Here is a 24,545-nt window from a genome sequence, read left to right as displayed (position 1 = left end):
ACTGCTTTCCCTTCATCCACAGAACCAGTAATCTCATCATAAAAGGCGATTAGATTAGTCAGGCATGACCTTCCCTTGGTGAATCCATGCTGACTGTTCCTGATCACTTTCCTCTCATGTAAGTGCTTCAGGATTGATTCTTTGAGGACCTGCTCCATGATTTTTCCAGGGACTGAGGTGAGGCTGACTGGCCTGTAGTTCCCAGGATCCTCCTTCTTCCCTTTTTTAAAGATTGGCACTACATTAGCCTTTTTCCAGTCATCTGGGACTTCCCCCGTTAGCCACGAGTTTTCAAAGATAATGGCCAAGGGCTCTGCAATCACAGCCGCCAATTCCTTCAGCACTCTCGGATGCAACTCGTCCGGCCCCATGGACTTGTGCACGTCCAGCTTTTCTAAATAGTCCCTAACCACCTCTATCTCCACAGAGGGCTGGCCATCTCTTCCGCATTTTGTGATGCCCAGCGCAGCAGTCTGGGAGCTGACCTTGTTAGTGAAAAGAGAGGCAAAAAAAGCATTGAGTACATTAGCTTTTTCCACATCCTCTGTCACTAGGTTGCCTCCCTCATTCAGTAAGGGGCCCACACTTTCCTTGGCTTTCTTCTTGTTGCCAACATACCTGAAGAAACCCTTCTTGTTACTCTTGACATCTCTTGCTAGCTGCAGCTCCAGGTGCGATTTGGCCCTCCTGATATCTTTCCTACATGCCCGAGCAATATTTTTATACTCTTCCCTGGTCATATGTCCAACCTTCCACTTCTTGTAAGCTTCTTTTTTATGTTTAAGATCCGCTAGGATTTCACCATTAAGCCAAGCTGGTCGCCTGTCATATTTACTATTCACTATTTACTATGGGTCCTGTGGGAGGAAGCAACCACCAAGAAAAATACATTTACTTGCCATACAAGCATGTAAGTCCAGGCCCACCTCTACATTCTACCTAGAAATGACCTTTCTAAATCTCTCTCTGTGCAGAGACAAGGTCCAAAGGCTGGCCTCCAAGCATAGCCTGAGCAGCCAGGCCACATGCTGGAGCATTCCTCTCAATCAGGCCACATAATCCCCACCACCTCCTGGCAGCAGTGTCTACTCCAGCTGGAAAGAGTGGTATCTGCTGCTCCTCGTGACCCAGAACACAGTAGATGGGAGGGCGGCCAGTGAATGGTCCTGCCCACAAATGCTTGCCGTATGACAGCACACAGAGAGCACTGACCATACTGCACTCCTGGCACACAGTGAGTGTGTTTGTCCTGCATGGAGCTCCCCAAAGCCTGGCCCAGGCACTGTGCAGCGCAATGACACTGGTTCTGGTACAAGGGGGTCCCTCCATGGCCCCAGGGAATGGAGCCACATGAGAGTGTGCCCTGCTTCTAGTCACCCCAGTGTGTGTGTGGAAGGCATGTCTGGTCTCTCTCTGTCTTAAGTTTACCCATCAGAACTGCTCTATGTCTGGAACTCTCAGGTGGCTTTAACCATCCACCCCAAAGCCTGCGAGCACTTTGAGTCCTAGCAACAAGCAGGCTAAATATTCTGGCTACTGATGATTTGTCCAGGGCATGGACCATTAGTCAAACCAGATAAAGACTTACATGCATTGCAAACCTCTCCTGAAATGTGGATTAAATGTAGGAGAAGTCTTGATTTCACAGGACAGGTAAAATATTGCTCTGGTGTTGCCTAGGCCTTGGTGAGTGGATAATTGTCTCTCCATGTTCATGTAAACTTAACTTCTCTGCTGACGATGCTCACAAGGCTTTAGTGCCAACTGCAATGGTCCTTTTGTGATACAGACATCTGAGTCTAACTGCTGGAGAGAGGATGATTTCTCCACTGAGGATATGGCTTGCATAACAGACAATTTATCGCAGAAAACGAGTGGATTGCTGTTTAGAAGAGTCTAAGTGGCTGACATTTTTTAAAGTGAGCATGCCCAATTAGCACACACCAGGCCTCTGATGTATGCTCACAAGTTGGGGGATGGAGCACACCAAGGTACAGGTGACATGTGCACCAGGCTTTGTGTACAGAACTTGGACACATGTCAAAAGCTTTCACGGAGGACCAGATACTCCGCTGGTATAAATCATCAGTGTCGCTCCACAGAAGTCAACAGACCCACGTCCAATTACACTAGCCGAGGCTCTGTGCCACGATTTTGTGCCTTCTCTTTTCAAAGTGTTGGCCTGGGTAAAAAGTGTTAGGGATTCCACTGAAAGCTCTGGGGCTTTTGCTGCAAGAAGAAGAGATGCATTTGAAAGCATACTCAATATATAGATCCACGAATAGCTAAATATACAATAGAGAGCCCAGATCCCAGTGAGTCAGCAGTATGCTGTGGATTTCACTGCGAGGCAGATGAATTGACACCAGGCATGGAGCTGTCAGGGTTAGCTGAGGGCAGTTGCAGGCTTCATGTCTTCGGCAGCAAATTAGATGTGACATTTCATTTAGGACTCTTTGTATCTTAATACATAAGAAAAATAAATCTCTTGACTGTAACAGTGGTTGAGAATTTCAGTTGACAGGGTAGATTTCTGCAGTTTAGTAGTTTGGGATGTTTTGTAGCCATGAAACCACATGCTTACTGAAACTGGACATGTCAGCCCTATTCTTTTTTAGAGAATCCATCCTTATTACGGGGACTGTCAATCATCTTGCCCTTAGATACTGTTAAATAAATTATTTACATAGCGGCAGGACAAATAAAAGACAATCTCACTCTACAGCCAGTTAGGAAACCCTAAGCTGGAAACGTAAATCAAAAGGGACTTTTAATACATTAGCAAAGCACAGTAACTGGAGCGTGGGGCTTTCGAAAGGTATTTTGACACAGCAGGCACCAAGGTATGTTTGGAGTTTGCATTTATCTGCAAGCCTATGGACACACAGAATTTAGCATATCATGGTACCTTTTTTCCTTCTCAAATAAGAGATTGAGCCAGCTAATTATCTTTCCTATGCCATAGGAAACAACTGAATGTGTAAAATAAACAAGGTGATACAGAATCCCAGAGAACTCTAGTAATACAGGAAATGCCATCCCGAACTACTAGATGTAAGAATTTTCAGAACATCTCTCTTCATACTGATCTTACAACAGAGTCAGAGCACCTTGTTTATCTGAATGCCTATTTCGATGAATGGGTGAGAAAACTATTCGACAAACTTCCAAAATAACTTGGGATTTTTATTAAATCTGCAGCCAATATTTCATCATCAACTACTCCAGATGTTAGGGGAGGATAAACAGCGTGATTAGACAGACATATTGAATAATATGCTGCATGTTTTTCTCATCTTCATTGATATGTATTGCTCCTTTATTCCTTAGCACCTTCTTTTTGCTGGGATTTGTAATGAGAATCTCTTAAGAAGCTAACATGAGCAGATGTCTAAAGTTTTGAATGCCTAGGAAATATGGAAATTCAGATTTAACTCTTTTTGTCCCAGCTTTCAAAGGTTCAGTCGGGCTTTGCTGTCACCTCTTTAAGCAATAAATGCAGTTGAAGATTTACAGGTATGAGAAAGTCCTCATAATTCATTACTGGAAATGCAAGTAAAAATTATAGCCTGTCACTCAGATGGGCATTAATATGGCTCCATATCTGTCTTGTTTGGTACTTATATGGCCACAGTTACCACAGTATGTTAGCACAGTATGTGAATCTGATGAGGTTCAACAAGGACAAGTGCAGAGTCCTGCACTTAGGAAAGAAGAATCCCATGCACTGCTACAGGCTGGGGACCGACTGGCTAAGCAGCAGTTTTGCAGAAAAGGACCTGGCGATAACAGTGGATGAGAATCTGGATATGAGTCAGCAGTGTGCCCTTGTTGCCAAAAAGGCCAACGGCATATCGGGCTGTAGTAGTAGGAGCATTGCCAGCAGATCAAGGGGAGTGATTATTCCCCTCTGTTCGGCACTGGTGAGGCTACATATGGAGTACTGCATCCAGTTTGGGCCCCCCACTACAGAAAGGATGTGGACAAATTGGAGAGAGTCCAGCGGAGGGCAACGAAAATGATCAGAGGGATGGGGCACATGACTTACGAGGAGAGGCTGAGGGAACTGGGGTTATTTAGTCTGCAGAAGAAAAGAGTGATGGGGGATTTGGGGGATTTGATAGCAGCCTTCAACTACCTGAAGTGGGGTTCCAGAGAGGATGGAACTCGGCTGTTCTCAATGGTGGCAGATGACCGAACAAGGAGCAAGGGTCTCAAGTTGCAGTGGGGGAGGTCTAGGTTGTATATTAGGAAACACTATTTCACTAGGAGGGTGGTGAAGCACTGGAATGGGTTACCTAGGGAGGTGGTGGAATCTCTATCCTTAGAGGTTTTTAAGGCCCGGCTTGACCAAGCCCTGGCTGGGATGATTTAGTTGGTGTTGGTCCTGCCATGAGTAGGGGGTTGGACTAGATGACCTTCTGATGTCTCTTCCAACCCTAATATTCTATGATTCTACCTCACAAGCATTAATGTATTTTTATCCTCTATACTCCCTGTTGTACAGAAACTAAGGCACAGAGAGTGACTTGCCCATGATTACGCAGGGAGTCTGTGGCAAAATGGAGAAGAGAACCCAGCTCTCCCAAACCTACACCTTATCCACTGGACCATCCCTGGAGTCACCAGCAGGTGATACTCAAGAATGAGGCACTTGGTCCTTCTCACTTCCAGGGAGACTAACTGCATTGCCTCAGAGATCTACTTGATCTTCACTGGGCTGAGGAGAGGCCATATGTAAGCTCCCATACTCAAATTTCCTTCATGGTAGTACGCCAGTTACAGTTCTTGAAGTGAGAGACTTCTACATGCAGGTAATTTCAATATTGTTCCCACCAGCCTGTATCCAGGAGCCTCTTCTGGACATTGTTAAATCACTGCATTATTTATGCTGGCCTTCAGCAATTGCTCATTTATAAAAGTCATCCCTTAATAATTGCCACTGATGAAATCTACAGTTTTAAAGAATTGTTTTCCAGACTGGAACAAAAGCTCAGGACATTCTTCAATTTATTACTTGTATTACAGTAGTATCCAGGCGCTCGCCATGGACCAGAACCCCTGTGCAGACACAGAATAAACAAATGGTCCCTGCCTGCAAAAGCTCACAAGCTAAGTAGAAGACAAGAGACACCAGCTGGAGACAGACTGATGTGGGAGTACAAGGAAGCAATGAAACAATACTGGTCAACAGGATAAGCTGTGTTGCCCTCAGGCAACTCTCTGATCTAAGTGCTATGCTCCAAATGGTTTTTGGGACAGGCAAAGCAGTACCCCCAATCCCAGCCCTTTCTTTAATTGGGTGGACAAAAGGGGCCCATCAGTTGCTCTGCACCACCCTTGGGGAGCATAGACGAGTTAGATGTCTCCTGCAATCATACATTGTGTCACTGGAATTACTGGGAGTCATGGAACAGGCTTCACTACAAATGGAAGCAAAGTGGAGGAATCTCTCAGAATATATTTGAGGAAGAGCCCAGCGCTATCAGAGAATGAGGAAGCTCTGAAAGACGTGGCTGCAGTATATACAGGATGATGGTGCCTATTTTTAACCATTATTGATGTTGTGATAATGATGAGCTATGGTACCCGCCTGGCTGAAATATAAATTTTGGCAGACATGGAAACAAGTGCAAGGACTTTCATCCCAACCGCCTGGTAAACAAATGCACAATAGACCACTTAACAAATCAATCCATCCTTCAAGCAGCCTTCCCAAGCAGGTGCTGATTGATCGGAAGGAAAATGTGTCAAACAAATCAGATGCTGTTCAAGGCAGCAGTGACTAAGTTAATAACACCTAAGAATCCACTGGCAACTTTCACTAATGAAAGGTTCAACAGGCTGTAGTCAGTGATGACCTGCATGGAAAATAAAAGTACACTCTTCCAAGATCACTTGCATGTGACACAAAAGGCAGGAGATCCGGGCTCGCAGGCAAATCTCTCCCTCTGTGGTTATTCCACACAAAAAAATTAATTAAATGCAATGCCAACACTCAGATTTTAAGTGAACAATGCTCCCACAGCAAACATAACTCAGTTCTTGCATATAGAGGCCCAGTTTCATAGCTAACACTCCTCCACTGAAATCAGTGGAGATTTGCTTATTGCACCAGTAACACATCTGGCACATAATTATTGTGCTCTTCGCTATTATGCAGAGCTGTGCAAATGCAGGTGAGTGAGTTACTGTTGCTCTGCAAACCCGGGTTTGGCATCTCCAGACTTTAGGGAATGAATGCCCTAATCCTAGTGTTGCATTAACAGGTTTTTCTTGCTTTCTGAGCTAGAAAGTTGTGCCAACAGATATCTAAAATCAGACTCAAACATAATTCTCCTCCATATTCCCTTACAGTGACAGATCATCTGTCTCAATACACAGGGCCATGGGGAGAGACAGCGGTTCCCAGCCAACTCTGTAACAAGTGGAACAGCCCCATCTAAAACAGCAGAAAAATCACTACTGTAACTAGCTCTAGAAATCAAAAATGTGTGGACAGAAACATTAAAGAAATTAACTAGTGATTCAAAAGAAGTCACTGCTCAGAAATTAGACTGTCCAAGCCCCTGGGACTGGTTCAGGTAACTACTGTAAATCTATCTGATATCAAAGGAATCAAGAATTGCATTAAAATGAACAAACAGGGACTTGTATATCCATCAGCATATATAGATGTGGTCAGCAGAAGCTCACAGTTTGCCTCTGTGAATTTAGTATCACAGTGACATCTATTCTGTATATAGGAAAATGATCCAGTTCCAACAGGTATTCGGGGTGTGAGTGCAAAGTTTTTAATGAATCCCACTGTACATTGAAATGAGCCCTAACCAGTAGAGGAGCTTTATCAGCAGTAAACCCCACACATTATAAAGAAAGCTAAAGCACAAGGTCCCGATAACCTCCAGATTTTCACTACTAAATCCCTGCCTTCTATGATTCGCCACCATGATCTGTACTGTGGAGACAAGCCATTTTGTTCTTCCCATTCCTTCATGGCACCACTGGCACAGAAGGAAAGGCCAGCCTATTGGTACAGAAATGACGGGCAATGCAACACTCTCACGCTCACCGTGTAACCTCAGCTTTCAACAATGGACACTGACATTGCTAGACATTGCTTTTTACTTAGTTTTACTTTGTGTAATGACCCATCCACTCCCAGTCCTTATTCAAGCCCAAGTTAATTGTATCCAGCTTGCAAATTAATTCCAATTCAGCAGTCTCTCCTTGAAGTCTGTTTCTGAAGTTTTTTTGCTGAAGAATTGCCACTTTTAGGTCTGTAATCGAGTGACCAAAGAGCCTGAAGTGTTCTCTGACTGATTTTTGAATGTTATAATTCTTGACGTCTGATTTGTGTCCATTTATTCTTTTACGTAGAGACTGTCCAGTTTGACCAATGTACATGGCAGAGGGGCATTGCTGGCACATGATGGCATATATCACATTGGTAGATGTGCAGGTGAACGAGCCTTTGATAGTATGGCTGATGTGATTAGGCCCTATGATGGTGTCCCCTGAATAGATATGTGTACACAGTTGGCAACGGGCTTTGTTGCAAGGATAGGTTCCTGGGTTAGTGGTTTTGTTGTGTGGTGTGTGGTTGCTGGTGAATATTTGCTTCAGGTTGGGGGGCTGTCTGTAAGCAAGGACTGGCCTGTCTCCCAAGATCTGTGAGAGTGATGGGTCATCCTTCAGGATAGGTTGTAGATCCTTGATGATGCGTTGGAGAGGTTTTAGTTGGGGGTTGAAGGTGATGGCTAGAGGCATTTTGTTATTTTCTTTGTTGGGCCTGTCCTGTAGTAAGTAACTTCTGGGTACTCTTCTGGCTCTTTGTTTCTTCACTTCAGCAGGTGGGTATTGTAGTTGTAAGAACACTTGATAGAGATCTTGTAGGTGTTTGTCTCTGTCTGAGGGGTTGGAGCAAATGCGGTTGTATCGAAGAGCTTGGCTGTAGACAACGGATCATGTGGTGTGGTCTGGATGAAAGTTGGAGGCATGCAGGTAGGCATAGCGGTCAGTAGGTTTCCGGTATAGGGTGGTGTTTATGTGACCATCACTTATTAGCACTGTAGTGTCCAGTGGATCTGTTGTATGGACAGGGCCAGGCTGAGGTTGATGGTGGGATGGAAATTGTTGAAATCATGGTGGAATTCCTCAAGGGCTTCTTTTCCATGGGTCCAGATGATGAAGATGTCATCAGTGTAGCGCAAGTAGAGTAGGGGCGTTAGGGGACGAGAGCTGAGGAAAAAAACTTCAAAAACAGACTCCAACGAAAGACTGCTGAATTGGAATTAATTTGCAAACTGGATACAATTAACTTAGGCTTGAATAAAGACTGGGAGTGGATGTGTCATTACACAAAGTAAAACTATTTCCCCATGTTTATTCCCCCCGCCCCCACTGTTCCTCACACGGTCTTGTCAACTGCTGGAAATGGCCCACCTTGATTATCACTACAAAAGGTTTTTTCCCCCCGGGCTCTCCTGCTGGTAATAGCTCACCTTACCTGATCACTCTCGTTACAGTGTGTATGATAACACCCATTGTTTCATGTTCTCTGTGTATATAAATCTCCCCACTGTATTTTCCACTGAATGCATCCGATGAAGTGAGCTGTAGCTCAAGAAAGCTTATGCTCAAATAAATTTGTTCGTCTCTAAGGTGCCAGAAGTCCTCCTTTTCTTTTTGTGGATACAGACTAACACGGTTGCTACTCTGAAGCTTGTAATGATACCTTACAAGAGACCTTTCGCATAAAGCATATTCCAGTTACATTATAGACACACTCATTAACATATTTCCATAAAATCATATAGAGTGCAACGTCACAGTAACAATAACGTAACAGATGGTAGCCCCTCTCTAAATCACATTAACAACTGGAAGACCTAATGAGAATATAAGTTAGTGAGGAATTAACGAAAAACAATAAAGCAAGGAAAATGCATCACAATGTACTGAACTGCCATTTAGTCTTTATAGTTTGTATTTCACTAGAAAATGATCTGTTGTGCAGCTTTGTAAGAGAGACGTGCCTGCTTTTGGGTTGCGAGTTATGGGTGTATGACTCAGCGCAGTATAAATTAGCAAGGGTCTGCTGTGTTAGGCTGTGTAATGGGATCTCAGCTGCTCTGTAATACACTTGCAATAAGCAGCTTTTGAGACTGATTAATAGCTGAAATGGAATTGAAGCATTTGATCAATCTCTGCAGTCGCCTACTTCTTTGTATGCTACAAAGCAACAGAGATGATCCTTAATTTTTCCCTTGTTCTTTATCTCTCTCTTGTTTTGCTTTAATGAATTTAGTGCCATTGAAAGTTGTCACAGTGATGGGGAGTGAAGTCCTGTATTTATCTACAGAACGTGCAGTGCAGGCTTCCCCCACATCACTCCTAGAATGTATTTCAACCCCAGTGAAGAAGGACCACTGCTTAGGGGAGTGAGACACTAGTTCTATCTATCTCTGTGGCCCATCCACTCTTATCTCCTCTGTGCCAGCAAGGGGACTAGCTGTTAGGGATGCTAGAACAATTCTATAATGGGGTGTTGAGAGCCATTGAAGCAAACTGGAAACCTTACATATAATGGAAACCATTTCAAGCCAGGGGGTGCAGCAGCACCCCCAGCACCTCTAGTTCCAGCACCCCTAGTTCCAGCACCTGTTCCAGCTGTAGTGGGGGATCAGATTAGATGAAGGGGATTTCTGTGCATTGAGAATCAGATTGAAAACCTCAGTCTGTGTCATGTAGATCCTGGACCTGATTCTGATCTCATTTATAAATCAGGTGTTACCCCCTATTGAAATCAAAGGAGTTCTACCAATGTAGAAATGATGTGTGGTTAGGCCTCATGGCACTTTCACTATTTCTCAATATATTCAGGTAGTTTTATCATTAGCATCTTTGATACATAAGGATACAACTCCCCTGCTCTTTCCTCACAACCCAGATCTCCAACTCAGCTCGTTCTAATTTACACCATGAAGGATCTGGTCCTTTGTTTTTTATCCTCTAGCTTCGTTAAGGAAGCAGTGAAAATGGTGCACACATACAAATGAGGCACTTCAGTTGCTTTCCATCTGGAACTTTAATGCCTTTCTTTTAAAGGACAGTGTGATCAAAAGAAGAAAGTAGAGGACTGAACAATTCTCAGTCAGGGTACCAGAAAATGCCAAATATTAAATAAAGGCATTAATGCCCATAGCGCTAGAAAGGTTAGTCTGTACAAGTCAAAGCTTTTTACCAATCCATACATACTTGGGACAAACAGAACCGTTTCTTAGGTTGCATGGTGTTAACCACATTAATGTAGATCAAGCTTCTCAGGACCAAGAATTAGAACAAGGGGCAGAAGATGACCTCTCCTTCAGACAAAGGTAAATGCACCAATGATTCTTTATTGATACTAAGATTTATTAGGTCAGCCAGCACAAATCCTCATTCCTTCTGGAACAAGGATGACCAGAAAGGTATTAACTTGCCTCGTCACACAGATCAAAGTAACTTAGAAACACAGAATCATAGAATATGAAGGGACCTCAGAAGGTCATCTAGTCCAACCCCCTGCTCAAAGCAGGACCTAATAATCCCCAACTAAATCATCCCAGCCAGGGCTTTGTCAAGCCTGACCTTAAAAACCTCGAAGGAAGGAGATTCCACCACCTCTCTAGGTAACCCATTCCAGTGCTTCACCACCCTCCTAGTGAAAAAGTTTTTCCTAATATCCAACCTAAATCTCCCCCACTGCAACTTGAAACCATAACTCCTTGTTCTGTCATCTGCTACCACTGAGAACAGTCTAGAGCCATCCTCTTTGGAACCCCCTTTCAGGTACTTGAAAGCAGCTTTCAAATCCCCCCTCATTCTTCTCTTCTGCAGACTAAATAATCCCAGTTCCCTCAGCCTCTCCTCATAAATCATGTGCTACAGCCCCCTAATCATTTTTGTCACCCTCCACTGGACTCTTTCCAATTTTTCCACATCCTTCTTGTAGTGTGGGGCCCAAAACTGGACCCAGGACTCCAGATGAGGCCTCACCAATGCCAAATAGAGGGAAATGATTACGTCCCATGATCTGCTGGCAATGTCCCTACATATACATCCCAAAATGCCATTGGCCTTCTTGGCAACAAGGGCACACTGTTGACTCATATCCAGCTTCTCGTCCACCATAACCCCTCTATATCCTATCCCTACCCTCCAGCATACCTAGCACTCCTCCCAGTTTAGTGTCATCTGCAAACTTGCTGAGGGTGCAATCCACTCCTTCCTCCAGATCATTAATGAAGATATAGAACAAAACCAGCCCCAGGACCAACTCTTGGGACACTCCGCTTAATACCGGCTGCCAACTAGACATCGAGCCGTTGATTACTACCCACTGAGCCTGACGATCTAGCCAGCTTTCTATCCGCCTTATAGTCCATTCATCCAACCCATACTTTTCAAGAGATCCATTTCCATTAATCCCCTAGTCACCAACTATTTTGACCTTGACTTCTATTTGGATACAATCGAGCTGGTAAAGTTACATTTGGATGGGTGGGGGCAATAGTGAGTGACAAACAATTATTTCATTATGTAGCACAACGGAACACCCAGCATGGACCAAGACCACATTGTGCTCGACGCAGACAAATATGTACAGGCCGAATCCTTTGACTGTTCATTTCCAGGCACTCGAACGTTTCGAGGTCTGAAAACGGGCAGTTTGTGTAAAGCCTTTTTAATATTATTTTGGGGCATTGGCTGGACTCCACTGAAACAGGCTACCAGCCTTAACTCTTTTTTAACTCCAGGTTTTTGATTGGAAATATATGGAGTACTTACACAGCACAGCACTCACCTGTGTCATAATGAACAATCAGGTCCTTGGAGTGATCACCTATCTCCAGCGGCTGGAACTCTACTGTTAGCTGCATGGTCTCCCCTACACCCAGTGTCCCAATGCACGGCTCTACAGAGAAAGGGCTGCAACACAATGAAAATGACACATCAGGCCTAAACTGGGATACACCCTTTGATGGCTAACAGACATGCAAACTGATTATTAGGTCTTGTTCTCCTTTTTTACACCTGTGTATATTAGGAGGTGCTTAAATCAGGGTTTGTAAGATCAGAATCTGGCTCAGTGACCCCAACTTTCTGCAGAGATCTCACACCTCAAATTACTACTGGGATGTAATCAGTCTGTAATCAAATGAAATTCCCAGCCCCTTGTAAATTTCCACTTGTATGGGATGATTCTGTGATGGTCTATAGAGTTCTAGAATCAGGCCCACTGAGTCCCATTCTAGCAGCCACTGAAATAAAAATGAGTCAGCAAGTGTACCTCACACACTTCCTGGTGTGGCGCCCCGTCCCATCTAGGGGCACCAAGACCACTGAGAGAGAGAGGGAGGAAGAGACTGAGTCTGCTCTACAGCCTTAGCTAATAGCTCGCTGGCTTTTAGCTCATGCAGTAGAGACTCATGCATTTAGCTTCAGAGGTCCCATCCCATCCGCTGATGACAGGGGTCTGTCGGCGTAACAACTGGGGGCTCATCCAGGATTTCAACTGGGAAGTCTCTGAAGCTTGGGACATGCTTCCTCAGCTAGGGGAAGTATGTAACCCACATACCTTCTGGGTGTGGTGTTCTGTCCCATGTAGTGGCAATGAGAAAAATTAGAGCAATGGTTCTCAAACATTTGTCCTGGTGACCCCTTTCGCATAGCAAGCCTCTGAGTGAGACCCCCCTTATAAATGGACACACTTTTTTATATATTTAACACCATTATAAATGCTGGAGGCAAAGCAGGGTTTGGGGTGGAGGCTGACAGCTTGAGACCCCCCATGAAATAAATTTGCGACCCCCTGAGGGGTCCTGACCCCCAGTTTGAGACCCCCTGAGGGTCCCGACCCCCACTTTGAGAACCCCTGACTTAGAGAGAGAGAAAAAGGGATTGAGTCTGCTCAATAGCCTTAGCTAATAGCCAGTTGGCTTTTAGCTCATGCAGGAGAGGCTCATGCACTAAGCTCCACAGGTCCCAGCTTCGATCCCGTCCACTGACGACCGGGGTCTGTAGGTGTTATACAAACACAACTGCACAACTTTTTTTTGAAGAACACAATCATCCTAACAGCAATTAACTCACATCAGAGACTAGACTCTGTTTTAAAATCTGTTTTTTATGCGAGGTTTTTCCAGCTCATCTTTTAGACTAACTATTTTCACAAAATGAAATAATTATTAATTATTTGCTGAGTAGTAACAAGGTACCTTGCATTGCACAAGGCATAAATATCGGAGATAGTCCCTCTCCCAGAAAGTCTACAACCTATCAGGCTGACACAAAGAAGAAAGACTTTAGTAAGGCGTTTGGTACCACTGCTACCACATGGGGAATTATTAGTTAAATTGGAAAAGAAGGGGATCAATATGAAAGTTGAAAGGTGGATAAGGAACTGGTTAAAGGGGAGACTACAGTGGGTCATACTGAAAGGTGAACTGTCAGGGTGGAGGGAGGTTACCAGTGGAGTTCCTCACGGATCGGTTCTGGGACCAATCTTATTTAATCTTTTTATTACTGACCTCGGCACAAAAAGTGGGAGTGTACTAATAAAGTTTGCGGATGATACAAAGCTGGGAGGTATTGCCAATTTAGAGAAGGACCAGGATATCATACAGGAGGATCTGGATGACCTTGTAAACTGGAGTAATAGTAGTAGGCTGAAATTTAATAGTGAGAAGTGTAAGGTCATGCATTTAGGGATTAATAAAAAGAATTTTAGTTATAAGCTGGGGACGCATCAATTAGAAGTAATGGAGGAGGAGAAGGACCTTGGAGTACTGGTTGACCACAGGATGACTATGACCAACGAATACGATATGGCAATGAAAAAAGCTAATGCGGTCTTGGGATGCATCAGGCGAGGTATTTCTAGTAGAGATGAGGTGTTAGTACCGTTATACAAGGCACTGGTGAGACCTCATCTGGAATACTGTGTGCAGTTCTAGTCTCCCATGTTTAAGAAGGATGAATTCAAACTGGAACAGGTACAGAGAAGGGCTACTAGGATGATCCGAGGAATGGAAAACCTGTCTTATGAAAGGAGACTCAAGGAGCTTGGCTTGTTTAGCCTAACCAAAAGAAGGCTGAGGGGAGATATGATAAATATATCAGAGGGATAAATACCAGGGAGGGAGAGGAATTATTTAAACTCAGGACCAATGTGGACACAAGAACAAATGGATATAAACTAGCCAGCAGGAAGTTTAGACTTGAAATTAGATGATGGTTTCTAACCATCAGAGGAGTGAAGTTCTGGAACAGCCTTCCAAGGGAAGCAGTGGGGGCAAAAGACCTATCTGTCTTCAAGATTAAACTCGATAAGTTTATGGAGGAGATGGTATGATGGGATAACATGATTTTGGCAATTAATTGATTTTTGACTATTAGTGGTAGATATGCCCAATGGCCTGAGATGGGATGTTAGATGGGATGGGATCTGAGTTACTACAGAGAATTCTTTCCTGGGTATCTGGCTGGTAAATCTTGCCTACATGCTCAGGGTTCAGCTGATCGCCATATTTGGGGTCGGGAAGGAATTTTCCTCCAGGGCAGATTGGAAGAGGCCCTGAGGGTTTTTTGCCTTCCTCTACAGCATGGGGCACGGGTCACTTGCTGGAGGATTGGAGCAAGTTAAAGAAGTATGGGCTGGATGAATGGACTATAAGGAGGGTAGAAAGTTGGCTAGATTGTAGGGCTCAACGGGTAGTGATCAATGGCTCCATGTCTAGTTGGCAGCCAGTATCAAGCGGAGTGCCCCAAGGGTCAGTCCTGGGGCCGGTTTTGTTCAATATCTTCATAAATGATCTGGAGGATGGTGCGGATTGTACACTCAGGAAGTTTGCAGACAATACTAAACTGGGAGGAGTGGTAGATATGCTGGAGGGTAGGGATAGGATACAGAGGGACCTAGACAAATTGGAGGATTGGGCCAAAAGAAATCTGATGAGGTTCAACAAGGACAAGTGCAGAGTCCTGCACTTAGGACGGAAGAATTCAATGCACTGCTACAGACTAGGGACCGAATGGCTAGGCAGCAGTTCTCCAGAGAAGGACCTAGGGGTTACAGTGGATGAGAAGTTGGATCTGAGTCAACAGTGTGCCCTTGTTGCCAAGAAGGCCAATGGCATTTTGGGATGTATAAGGAGGGAAATTGCCAGCAGATCGAGGGACGTGATCGTTCCCCTCTATTCGACATTGGTGAGGCCTCATCTGGTGTACTGTGTCCAGTTTTGGGCCCCACATTACAAGAAGGATGTGGAAAAATTGGAGAGAGTCCAGCAGAGGGCAACAAAAATGATTAGGGGACTGGAACACATGGCTTATGAGGAGAGGCTGAGGGAACTGGGATTGTTGAGTCTACGGAAGAGAAGAATGAGGGGGGATTTGATAGCTGCTTTTAACTACCTGAAAGGTGGATCCAAAGAGGATGGATCTAGACTATTCTCAGTGGTAGAGGATGACAGGACAAGGAGTAATGGTCTCAAGTTGCAGTGGGGGAGATTTAGGTTGGATATTAGGACAAATTTTTCAGGAGCTGGTGGAATCTCCTTCCTTAGAAGTTTTTAAGGTCAGTCTTGACAAAGCCCTGGCTGGGATGATTTAATTGGGGATCGGTCCTGCTTTGAGCAGGGGGTTGGACTAGATGACCTTCTGAGGTCCCTTCCAACCCTGATATTCTATGATTCTATGATTCTCTGCACCTTGAAGTCTTTAAACCATGGTTTGAGGACTTCAATAGCTCAGACATAGGTGAGAGGTTTATTGCAGGAGTGGGTGGGTGCAGGAGGTCAGACTAGATGATCATAATGGTCCCTTCTGACCTTAATGTCTATGAGTCTATGAGACTGCTAGGAGACCAAAGGAGGGAATGATTAATGGGGTTTTTAATCTACAGTTTTCATTGTTTCAATTTTAAAAATATCCTGTTTCTATTTAAGAAGGATCATAACCTATTGGTATTTCAGTTACAGTTAATTCTAAGAAGTAAAGGCCTTGAATCAATGAAGATGAAAACTGTAGCTAGAGTGGTATCTCAGCATGTAAATAAGTCAAACAAGAGAAGAAATACTTCAGTTACAACCTCAGCAATTGAGTCTCTAGGTAACTGAAGTGTCATTAACCGGAGGATTTAATTGTAAGTGAATTTAATGGGAGATTCTCTATTTAAGCACAAGTGATGCAAGTTATAATTCTGGATGGCAGGAATCAAGAGTGCTTGCTAAGTGAGTCTGTAAAGAACATTGGCCATGCTTACTAGAAGTACTTGGACTGCTTAAGCTCTTTCCAGTGTGTTAGAAGTCATTATAAGAATCTGCTGTGCATTAATATTGCCATAAAAACATGCTGATTTGAGACAGAACATAACAAGGGACTCCTGGTTCATCAAAGGGAAGTCTCAACATCTTAATGTCTTGGAATCATTTTCTGGATAAGTCAGGTGAAATGCATTTCTGGGCAAGGACTGCCTGATTTGTGGGGGGAGGGGCTTATAGCATCCACTGAAAGGACCAGGGTCTATTTGTTTTTAATATTTTGCTGGTAGTTAAATTATCATCCTGAAAAGCACAGTCTGGAGTGTCTCACTGTGGTTTTGAAATGTAATTCGTATATAAAAACAAGGTGAACAATTGGAGCATGGCACATACGGAGCATTATTGATAGGAACCCATAGACAGCTGATGAAATTGCTGGAGTTTTTGCTCATTACGGATAAGTAGCTCCAGTTAAGGGCCATTAGTCAGTGAGAGCTTTGCCACTGATTTCAATGGGAGAAGCACTGGAGCTTGCAGGTCTGTCTACACTGCAGTTGAGAGTGAGCCTCAAGCCCACCCAGACAGACAGACTCCCACTAGCAGGGCTTGAGCTAGTGCACTTAAGAATAGCAGCATGGACGTTACAGATCAGGTAACAGCTCGCACTCCCAAGACCCCCTGGGCCCCGCTCAGGACGGCCCAAGTCTGCACCGGAGCCACAACGTTCATATCGCTATGGATAGCGCACTAACTTAAGTCTCGCTAGCTCAACTCCGGCTACCCGGGCTGGGAGGCTGGTTCTCAGCTGCAGTGCAGATATATCCCAAGAGGCTGAGTGAGGAATCTTGGACTGTTTGCTATTGGGAAAGCAGCACTGGCCATTATGAGGCCCAATGTTCAGATACTTGGATTGCCAAATGCAGTCGTCCATCTGCATTCCAATTGCCATGTTTGGATCCCATGAACCCCTGTGACTGGTGAAAGCGGTCTCGGGTTCCCCAATAACTGCTCTTTAATGTGATGGAGGGAGTTGAATTCCGATGATTAGGCATCAGCTAAAACAGGGTTCTTAAATGGGGGTCTGTGAGCCCTTTCAGAGGGGCCGAGGAGCCCCACCGCTGAAACCCGGTGCCCCAAGCCCCAGCGTTGAAGCTGGGAGTGTTGTGGGGCTGAAGCCGGCAAACCTCCCCCAAAGCCAGGAGCCCCAGGACCTTCTTCCCCAAAGCTGAGAGCTGCACTGTGACCCCCCACCCCCATCCATACACAGCCCCTAGCTACCCCCTACTTGCACCCTTAGCTACTCCCCTGCCTTCACACAGCCCTAAGCTATCCCCTTCCTGCACCCTGAGCTACTCCCTTACCAGCACGTAGCCCCAGCTACCCGCTCCCTGCACCCCAAGTGGTTTTCAAACTTTTTGAACTGAGTCCCCACTTTGAGTTATATTTTTTTGGTTCTGGGCCTGTCATAACCATACAGCTACGGGTAGCCTAGAATTCCTCCTTACCTGTAAGGGGTTAAGAAGCTCAAATAACCTGGTTGGCACCTGACCAAAAGGACCAATGGGGAAAGAAGATACTTTCAAATCTGGGGGCAAAAGGCTTTGTTTGGTGTGTTCTCTTGGGAAGTAGAGAAGCATCAGGTCAGAAAACTCCTTCTCCTATAAACCATCCTAAAAGTCTGTCGTATTACAAAAATTGTAAGTAAAAGCCAGACAAGGCGTGTTAGATTCTCTTTTGTTCTGCTTGTGAATTTTTCCTTTGCTGGGGGGAGGTTTATTCCTGTTTGTTTGTTTTTTTGTAACTTTGAACTAAGCCTAGAGGAAGTTCTGCTGTATTTTTGAATCTTTTGTTACCCTGTAAAGTTATTTTCCATCCGGATTTTATAGAGGTGATTTTTACCTTTTTTTTTTTTTTTTTTTAATAAAATCCTTCTTTTAAGACCCTGACTGGCTTCTCTATTGTCCTAAGACCCAGAGGTTTGGGTCTGTGATCACTTTGTAACCAATTGTTTAGGATACTATTCTTAAGCCTCCCCAGGAAGGGGGGTGTAAGGGCTTGGGGGGGGGATATTTTGGAGGAATAGGAACTCCAAGTGGTCCTTTCCCTGATTCTTTGTTAAATCACTTGGTGGTGGCAGCGTACCCTCCAAGGGCAAAGAATTTGTGCCTTGGGGAAGTTTTAACCTCAGCTGGTAGAAATAAGCTCAGGGGTCTTTCATGCGGGTCCCCACATCTGTAGCCTAGAGTTCAGAGTGGGGAGGGAACCCTGACAGGGCCCCCACAGCCCAGACAGGCTTGGTGGCCTCCTGAGTGAGTCAGGGGGTGGAGATGGTGCTCCCTCCCTGGACACTGCTGTGCGGAGCTGGCTCAAGCCTCACCAGCTGTTGCCCCACACCCCAATAAAAGCAAAACCATGCCTATGCCCAAGGGTCCCCCCTGGACTGGAGCCCCAATTTCTCCCCCCTCCCCCCCGCCGCTGGGCCCTGGTGTTTTTATAGCATGTTGACGGGGGCCTCAGCAAGAAAATGGTTGAGAACTCCTGAGCTAAAACGTAGTTTTGCTCTTCAGTGTATTAAAGGCGAACAAGTCATTCCACTGACAGTTGAGCGGAACCAGTCAGGAAGGATCAAATGTCACAAATTAATTGTTCCTATACAGCTGAGGGTTTGTTTCTCAAGGGTACACAGATTGCTTCTGCTGCCAGAAGTGTTCAGGTCAGCGTACCTAACATCAGATACCTGCTAGGGATAGGTTTCAGAGTAGCAGGCGTGTTAGTCTGTATCCACAAAAAGAAAAGGAGGACTTGTGGCACCTGAGAGACTAACACATTTATTTGAGCATAAGCTTTTGTGAGCCACAGCTCACTTCATCGGATGCATGAAGGTGCCACAAGTTCTCCTTTTCTTTCAGCTATGGAAAGGGATTCAGTTATGGGTATTCCCAATGCCTGCCACTGTATGGGGAGATTCTGGTGGACCAGCAAGATGCCAGGCCGCTACCGATAATTGTAATATTGATTATCATTCATATGACCAAAAGTAGCTACATCAGTAGCTCTTAGCAGGCCTCTGCAATGGCCTTAGAATAACTAAGGAAGCAGTGAGGAGGAGTAGGTGGGGAGCCTGACCCTCTGTCCTTCCCGATAGGATCTCTGTTGAAATTGTTGAGGTATGTGTTTTAGAAAAACCAAAAGCTTATCTATATCTGCCCTTTGGGATGTGTTTGTCAGGGCCCTCAAGACATGCAGACTCTGCAAAAACATATCTGTCTAATGGTTTGAGGAAACCTCTTGCTTACACTTTGAAATTGTTTGCTTACATTTTTTTTATTTCAGAGTAACAGCCGTGTTAGTCTGTATTCGCAAAAAGAAAAGGAGGACTTGTGGCACCTTAGAGACTAACCAATTTATCTGAGCAGAAGCTTTTGTGAGCTACAGCTCACTTCATCGGATGCATACTGTGGAAAGTGTAGAAGATCTTTTTATACACACAAAGCATGAAAAAATGGGTGTTTACCACTACAAAAGGTTTTCTCTCCCCCCACTCCACTCTCCTGCTGATAATAGCTTATCGAAAGTGATCACTCTCCTTACAATGTGTATGATAATCAAGGTGGGCCATTTCCAGCACAAATCCAGGTTTAACAAGAACGTCTGGGGGGGGGGGGGTAGGAAAAAACAAGGGGAAATAGGTTACCTTGCATAATGACTTAGCCACTCCCAGTCTCTTTTCAAGCCTAAGTTAATTGTATCCAATTTGCAAATGAATTCCAATTCAACAGTCTCTCGCTGGAGTCTGGTTTTGAAGTTTTTTTGTTGTAATATCGCAACTTTCATGTCTGTAATCGCGTGACCAGAGAGATTGAAGTGTTCTCCGACTGGTTTATGAATGTTATAATTCTTGACATCTGATTTGTGTCCATTTATTCTTTTACGTAGAGACTGTCCAGTTTGACCAATGTACATGGCAGAGGGGCATTGCTGGCACATGATGGCATATATCACATTGGTGGATGTGCAGGTGAACGAGCCTCTGATAGTGTGGCTGATGTTATTAGGCCCTATGATGGTGTCCCCTGAATAGATATGTGGGCACAGTTGGCAACAGGCTTTGTTGCAAGGATAGGTTCCTGGGTTAGTGGTTCTGTTGTGTGGTATGTGGTTGCTGGTGAGTATTCGCTTCAGGTGGGGGGGCTGTCTGTAGGCAAGGACTGGCCTGTCTCCCAAGATTTGTGAGAGTGTTGGGTCATCCTTCAGGATAGGTTGTAGATCCTTGATAATGCATTGGAGGGGTTTTAGCTGGGGGCTGAAGGTGACGGCTAGTGGCGTTCTGTTATTTTCTTTGTTAGGCCTGTCCTGTAGTAGGTGACTTCTGGGAACTCTTCTGGCTCTATCAATCTGTTTCTTCACTTCCGCAGGTGGGTATTGTAGTTGTAAGAATGCTTGATAGAGATCTTGTAGGTGTTTGTCTCTGTCTGAGGGGTTGGAGCAAATGCAGTTGTATCGCAGTGCTTGGCTGTAGACAATGGATCATGTGGTGTGGTCTGGATGAAAGTTGGAGGCGTGCAGGTAAGCATAGCGGTCAGTAGGTTTCTGGTATAGGGTGGTGTTTATGTGACCATCACTTATTAGCACTGTAGTGTCCAGTGGATCTCTTGTGTGGACTGGACCAGGCTGAGGTTGATGGTGGGATGGAAATTGTTGAAATCATGGTGGAATTCCTCAAGGGCTTCTTTTCCATGGGTCCAGATGATGAAGATGTCATCAATATAGCGCAAGTAGAGTAGGGGCGTTAGGGGACGAGAGCTGAGGAAGCGTTGTTCTAAGTCAGTCATAAAAATGTTGGCATACTGTGGCGCCATGTGGGTACCCATAGCAGTGCCGCTGATTTGAAGGTAAACATTGTCCCCAAATGTAAAATAGTTATGGATAAGGACAAAGTCACAAAGTTCAGCCACCACGTTAGCCGTGACATTATCGGGAATAGTGTTCTTGACAGCTTGTAATCCATCTTTGTATGGAATGTTGGTGTAGAGGGCTTCTACATCCATGGTGGCCAGGATGGTGTTATCAGGAAGATCACCGATGGATTGTAGTTTCCTCAAGAAGTCAATGGTGTCTCGAAGGTAGCTGGGAGTGCTGGTAGCGTTGGGCCTGAGGAGGGAGTCTGCATAGCCAGACAATCCTGCTGTCAGGGTGCCAATGCCTGAGATGATGGGGCGCCCAGGATTTCCAGGTTTATGGATCTTGGGTAGTAGATAGAATATCCCAGGTCGGGTTTCCAGGGGTGTGTCTGTGCGGATTTGATCTTGTGCTTTTTCAGGGAGTTTCTTGAGCAAATGCTGTAGTTTCTTTTGGTAACTCTCAGTGGGATCAGAGGGTAATGGCTTGTAGAAAGTGGTGTTGGAGAGCTGCCGAGCAGCCTCTTGTTCATATTCCAACCTATTCATGATGACAACAGCACCTCCTTTGTCAGCCTTTTTGATTATGATGTCAGAGTTGTTTCTGAGGCTGTGGATGGCATTGTGTTCTGCACGGCTGAGGTTGTGGGGCAAGTGATGCTGCTTTTCCACAATTTCAGCCCATGCACGTCGGCGGAAGCACTCTATGTAGAAGTCCAGTCTGCTGTCTCGACCTTCCGGAGGAGTCCACCTAGAATCCTTCTTTTTGTAGTGTTGGTAGGGAGGTCTCTGTGGATTAGTATGTTGTTCAGAGGTGTGTTGGAAATATTCCTTGAGTCGGAGACATTGAAAATAGGATTCTAGGTCACCATAGAACTATATCATGTTTGTGGGGGTGGAGGGGCAGAAGGAGAGGCCCCGAGATAGGACAGCTGCTTCTGCTGGGCTAAGAGTATAGTTGGATAGGTTAACAATATTGCTGGATGGGTTGAGGGAACCATTGCTGTGGCCCCTTGTGGCATGTAGTAGTTTAGAAAGTTTAGTGTCCTTTTTCTTTTGTAGAGAAACAAAGTGTGTGTTGTAAATGGCTTGTCTAGTTTTAGTAAAGTCCAGCCACGAGGAAGTTTGTGTGGAAGGTTGGTTTTTTATGAGAGTATCCATTTTTGAGAGCTCATTCTTTATCTTTCCCTGTTTGCTATAGAGGATGTTGATCAGGTGGTTCCGCAGTTTCTTTGAGAGCGTGTGGCACAAGCTGTCAGCATAGTCTGTGTGGTATGCAGATTGTAATGGATTTTTTACCTTCAGTCCTTTTGGTACGATGTCCATCTGTTTGCATTTGGAAAGGAAGATGATGTCTGTCTGTATCTGTACAAGTTTTTTCATGCAGTTGACAGATTTCCACTCCATACGGCTAAATGCAGTGCCTTGCATAATGAAAGGTTTCAGACTAACAGCCGTGTTAGTCTGTATTCACAAAAAGAAAAGTAGTACTTGTGGCACCTTAGAGACTAACCAATTTCAGCGGCACTGCTATGGGTACCCGCATGGCCCCACAGTATGCCAACATTTTTATGGCTGACTTAGAACAACGCTTCCTCAGCTCTCGTCAGCTATTCCTACCTACATGCCTCCAGCTTTCACCCTGACCACACCACATGATCCATTGTCTACAGCCAAGCTCTGCGATACAACCGCATTTGCTCCAACCCCTCAGACAGAGACAAACACCTACAAGATCTCTATCAAGCATTCATAAACCAGTCGGAGAACACTTCAATCTCTCTGGTCACGCGATTACAGACAGGAAAGTTGTGATATTACAAAAAAAAAACTTCAAAACCAGACTCCAGCGAGAGACTGTTGAATTGGAATTCATTTGCAAATTGGATACAATTAACTTAGGCTTGAATAGAGACTGGGAGTGGCTAAGTCATTATGCAAGGTAACCTATTTCCCCTTCTTTTTTCCTACCCCGCCTCCCTCAGATGTTCTTGTTAAACCCTGGATTTGTGCTGGAAATGGCCCACCTTGATTATCATACACATTGTAAGGAGAGTGATCACTTTAGATAAGCTATTACCAACAGGAGAGTGGGGTGGGGGGAGAGAAAACCTTTTGTAGTGGTAAACACCCATTTTTTCATGCTTTGTGTGTATAAAAAGATCTTCTATACTTTCCACAGTATGCATCCGATGAAGTGAGCTGTAGCTCACGAAAGCTTATGCTCAAATAAATTGGTTAGTCTCTAAGGTGCCACAAGTCCTCCTTTTCATTTTTTTTATTGACATGTTATTTTTACTCTAACCCAAATAAATAAGGAGAAAAAGTATGGGGTAATTGGACTATTCAGGGAAACTTCGTGGACACATCTTAGGGTCCCCAACAGCAGCTGAAAGATTGGCCAATCCGATGGCTGTCGTTGTACCACTTGAAGACCACTCCAGACTTCAGTAATTATTAATTTTTTGAGTGTTTTACTAACCTGTTGCAGACATGTGTAAGTGCTAGAGACTAAATAAAGTGCAGCTTTAAGTTAAAGCACGCTTGTAGTGGACTGTTTGTGCCAGCCATCTATTGGTCAGACAGCTGTGTCCCCATTGATTTATTTCCTGCCACAGCCTCGCCAAGAGGCTTCTTGGCGAGGCTGTGGCAGGAAGCCACAGGAAGCCTTCTTCTTTCTTATGGTTTAGGTCAATAGCAACAGCTACAAATGTAAATCTAGATTTGATAGCCAGCACATTGCCACAGCAGTGAACTGGTGAATGTCCTCAGGCTCCTGGCAAAAGAACTCAGAGGACAGTCGGATATGATGTGCTTCATTGTTTGTGTCTAGTGATCAGAGTCGCATACAGGTGTTTGCCTCATTTTCCATTTAAAGAGGGTTTGTCCCCATCTCCCATGAGATGTCCTGATGCGATTCAGTCTGAACCAGCCTGTCCAAGATAAATCAAAACCTCAGTGATTCCTCGGCAGGGTCATTGAAGAGCTGTTTGTTTTGAGCAGTTGAAACAGTCCATGTGGCTCTCCATTGAGCATCAGCATTGAAGTTGATTGTAAGGGTCTTGATGCAGTTCCATAGAGGGTTGCGGGATTTTAATCTTGTCTTTGGCGGCTTCTGCAGCTCATCGTGCAATGGGATCCTCATGTTTGCATTGATGTGTTTGAGAAAGCGAGATGTCTAGGAAGCGCTTCTAATCTGTGGAGGATGGATGTGCAATAGGACTGGGAGCCAGTCAACTGGAGTCAATTTGAGTGTCCCTGACACTATGCGCATGGCGTTACTGAATTCAGTATCAAGGAGTTTAGCGAGACTGCTGTGAGACCACACTGGCACATAGTA

General features: G+C 44.7%; 1 protein-coding gene across 2 annotated transcripts in view; it reads right to left on the bottom strand.

The window, feature by feature from the left end:
• The window catches only part of HYDIN (HYDIN axonemal central pair apparatus protein), a 446,380-nt gene that overhangs the window by 312,653 nt on the left and 109,182 nt on the right, over positions 1-24,545 (bottom strand). For both annotated transcript variants that reach the window (XM_043526330.1, XM_043526331.1), the window contains exon 7: positions 11,849-11,973. In XM_043526330.1, coding sequence (XP_043382265.1) covers positions 11,849-11,973 — 125 coding nt within the window. The remainder of the gene's footprint in view (positions 1-11,848; positions 11,974-24,545) is intronic.

Source organism: Chelonia mydas, chromosome 12 (genome assembly GCF_015237465.2).
Source record: "Chelonia mydas isolate rCheMyd1 chromosome 12, rCheMyd1.pri.v2, whole genome shotgun sequence".
Taxonomy (NCBI): domain Eukaryota; kingdom Metazoa; phylum Chordata; order Testudines; family Cheloniidae; genus Chelonia; species Chelonia mydas.
This window is presented reverse-complemented; position numbering and strand designations above follow the sequence as displayed.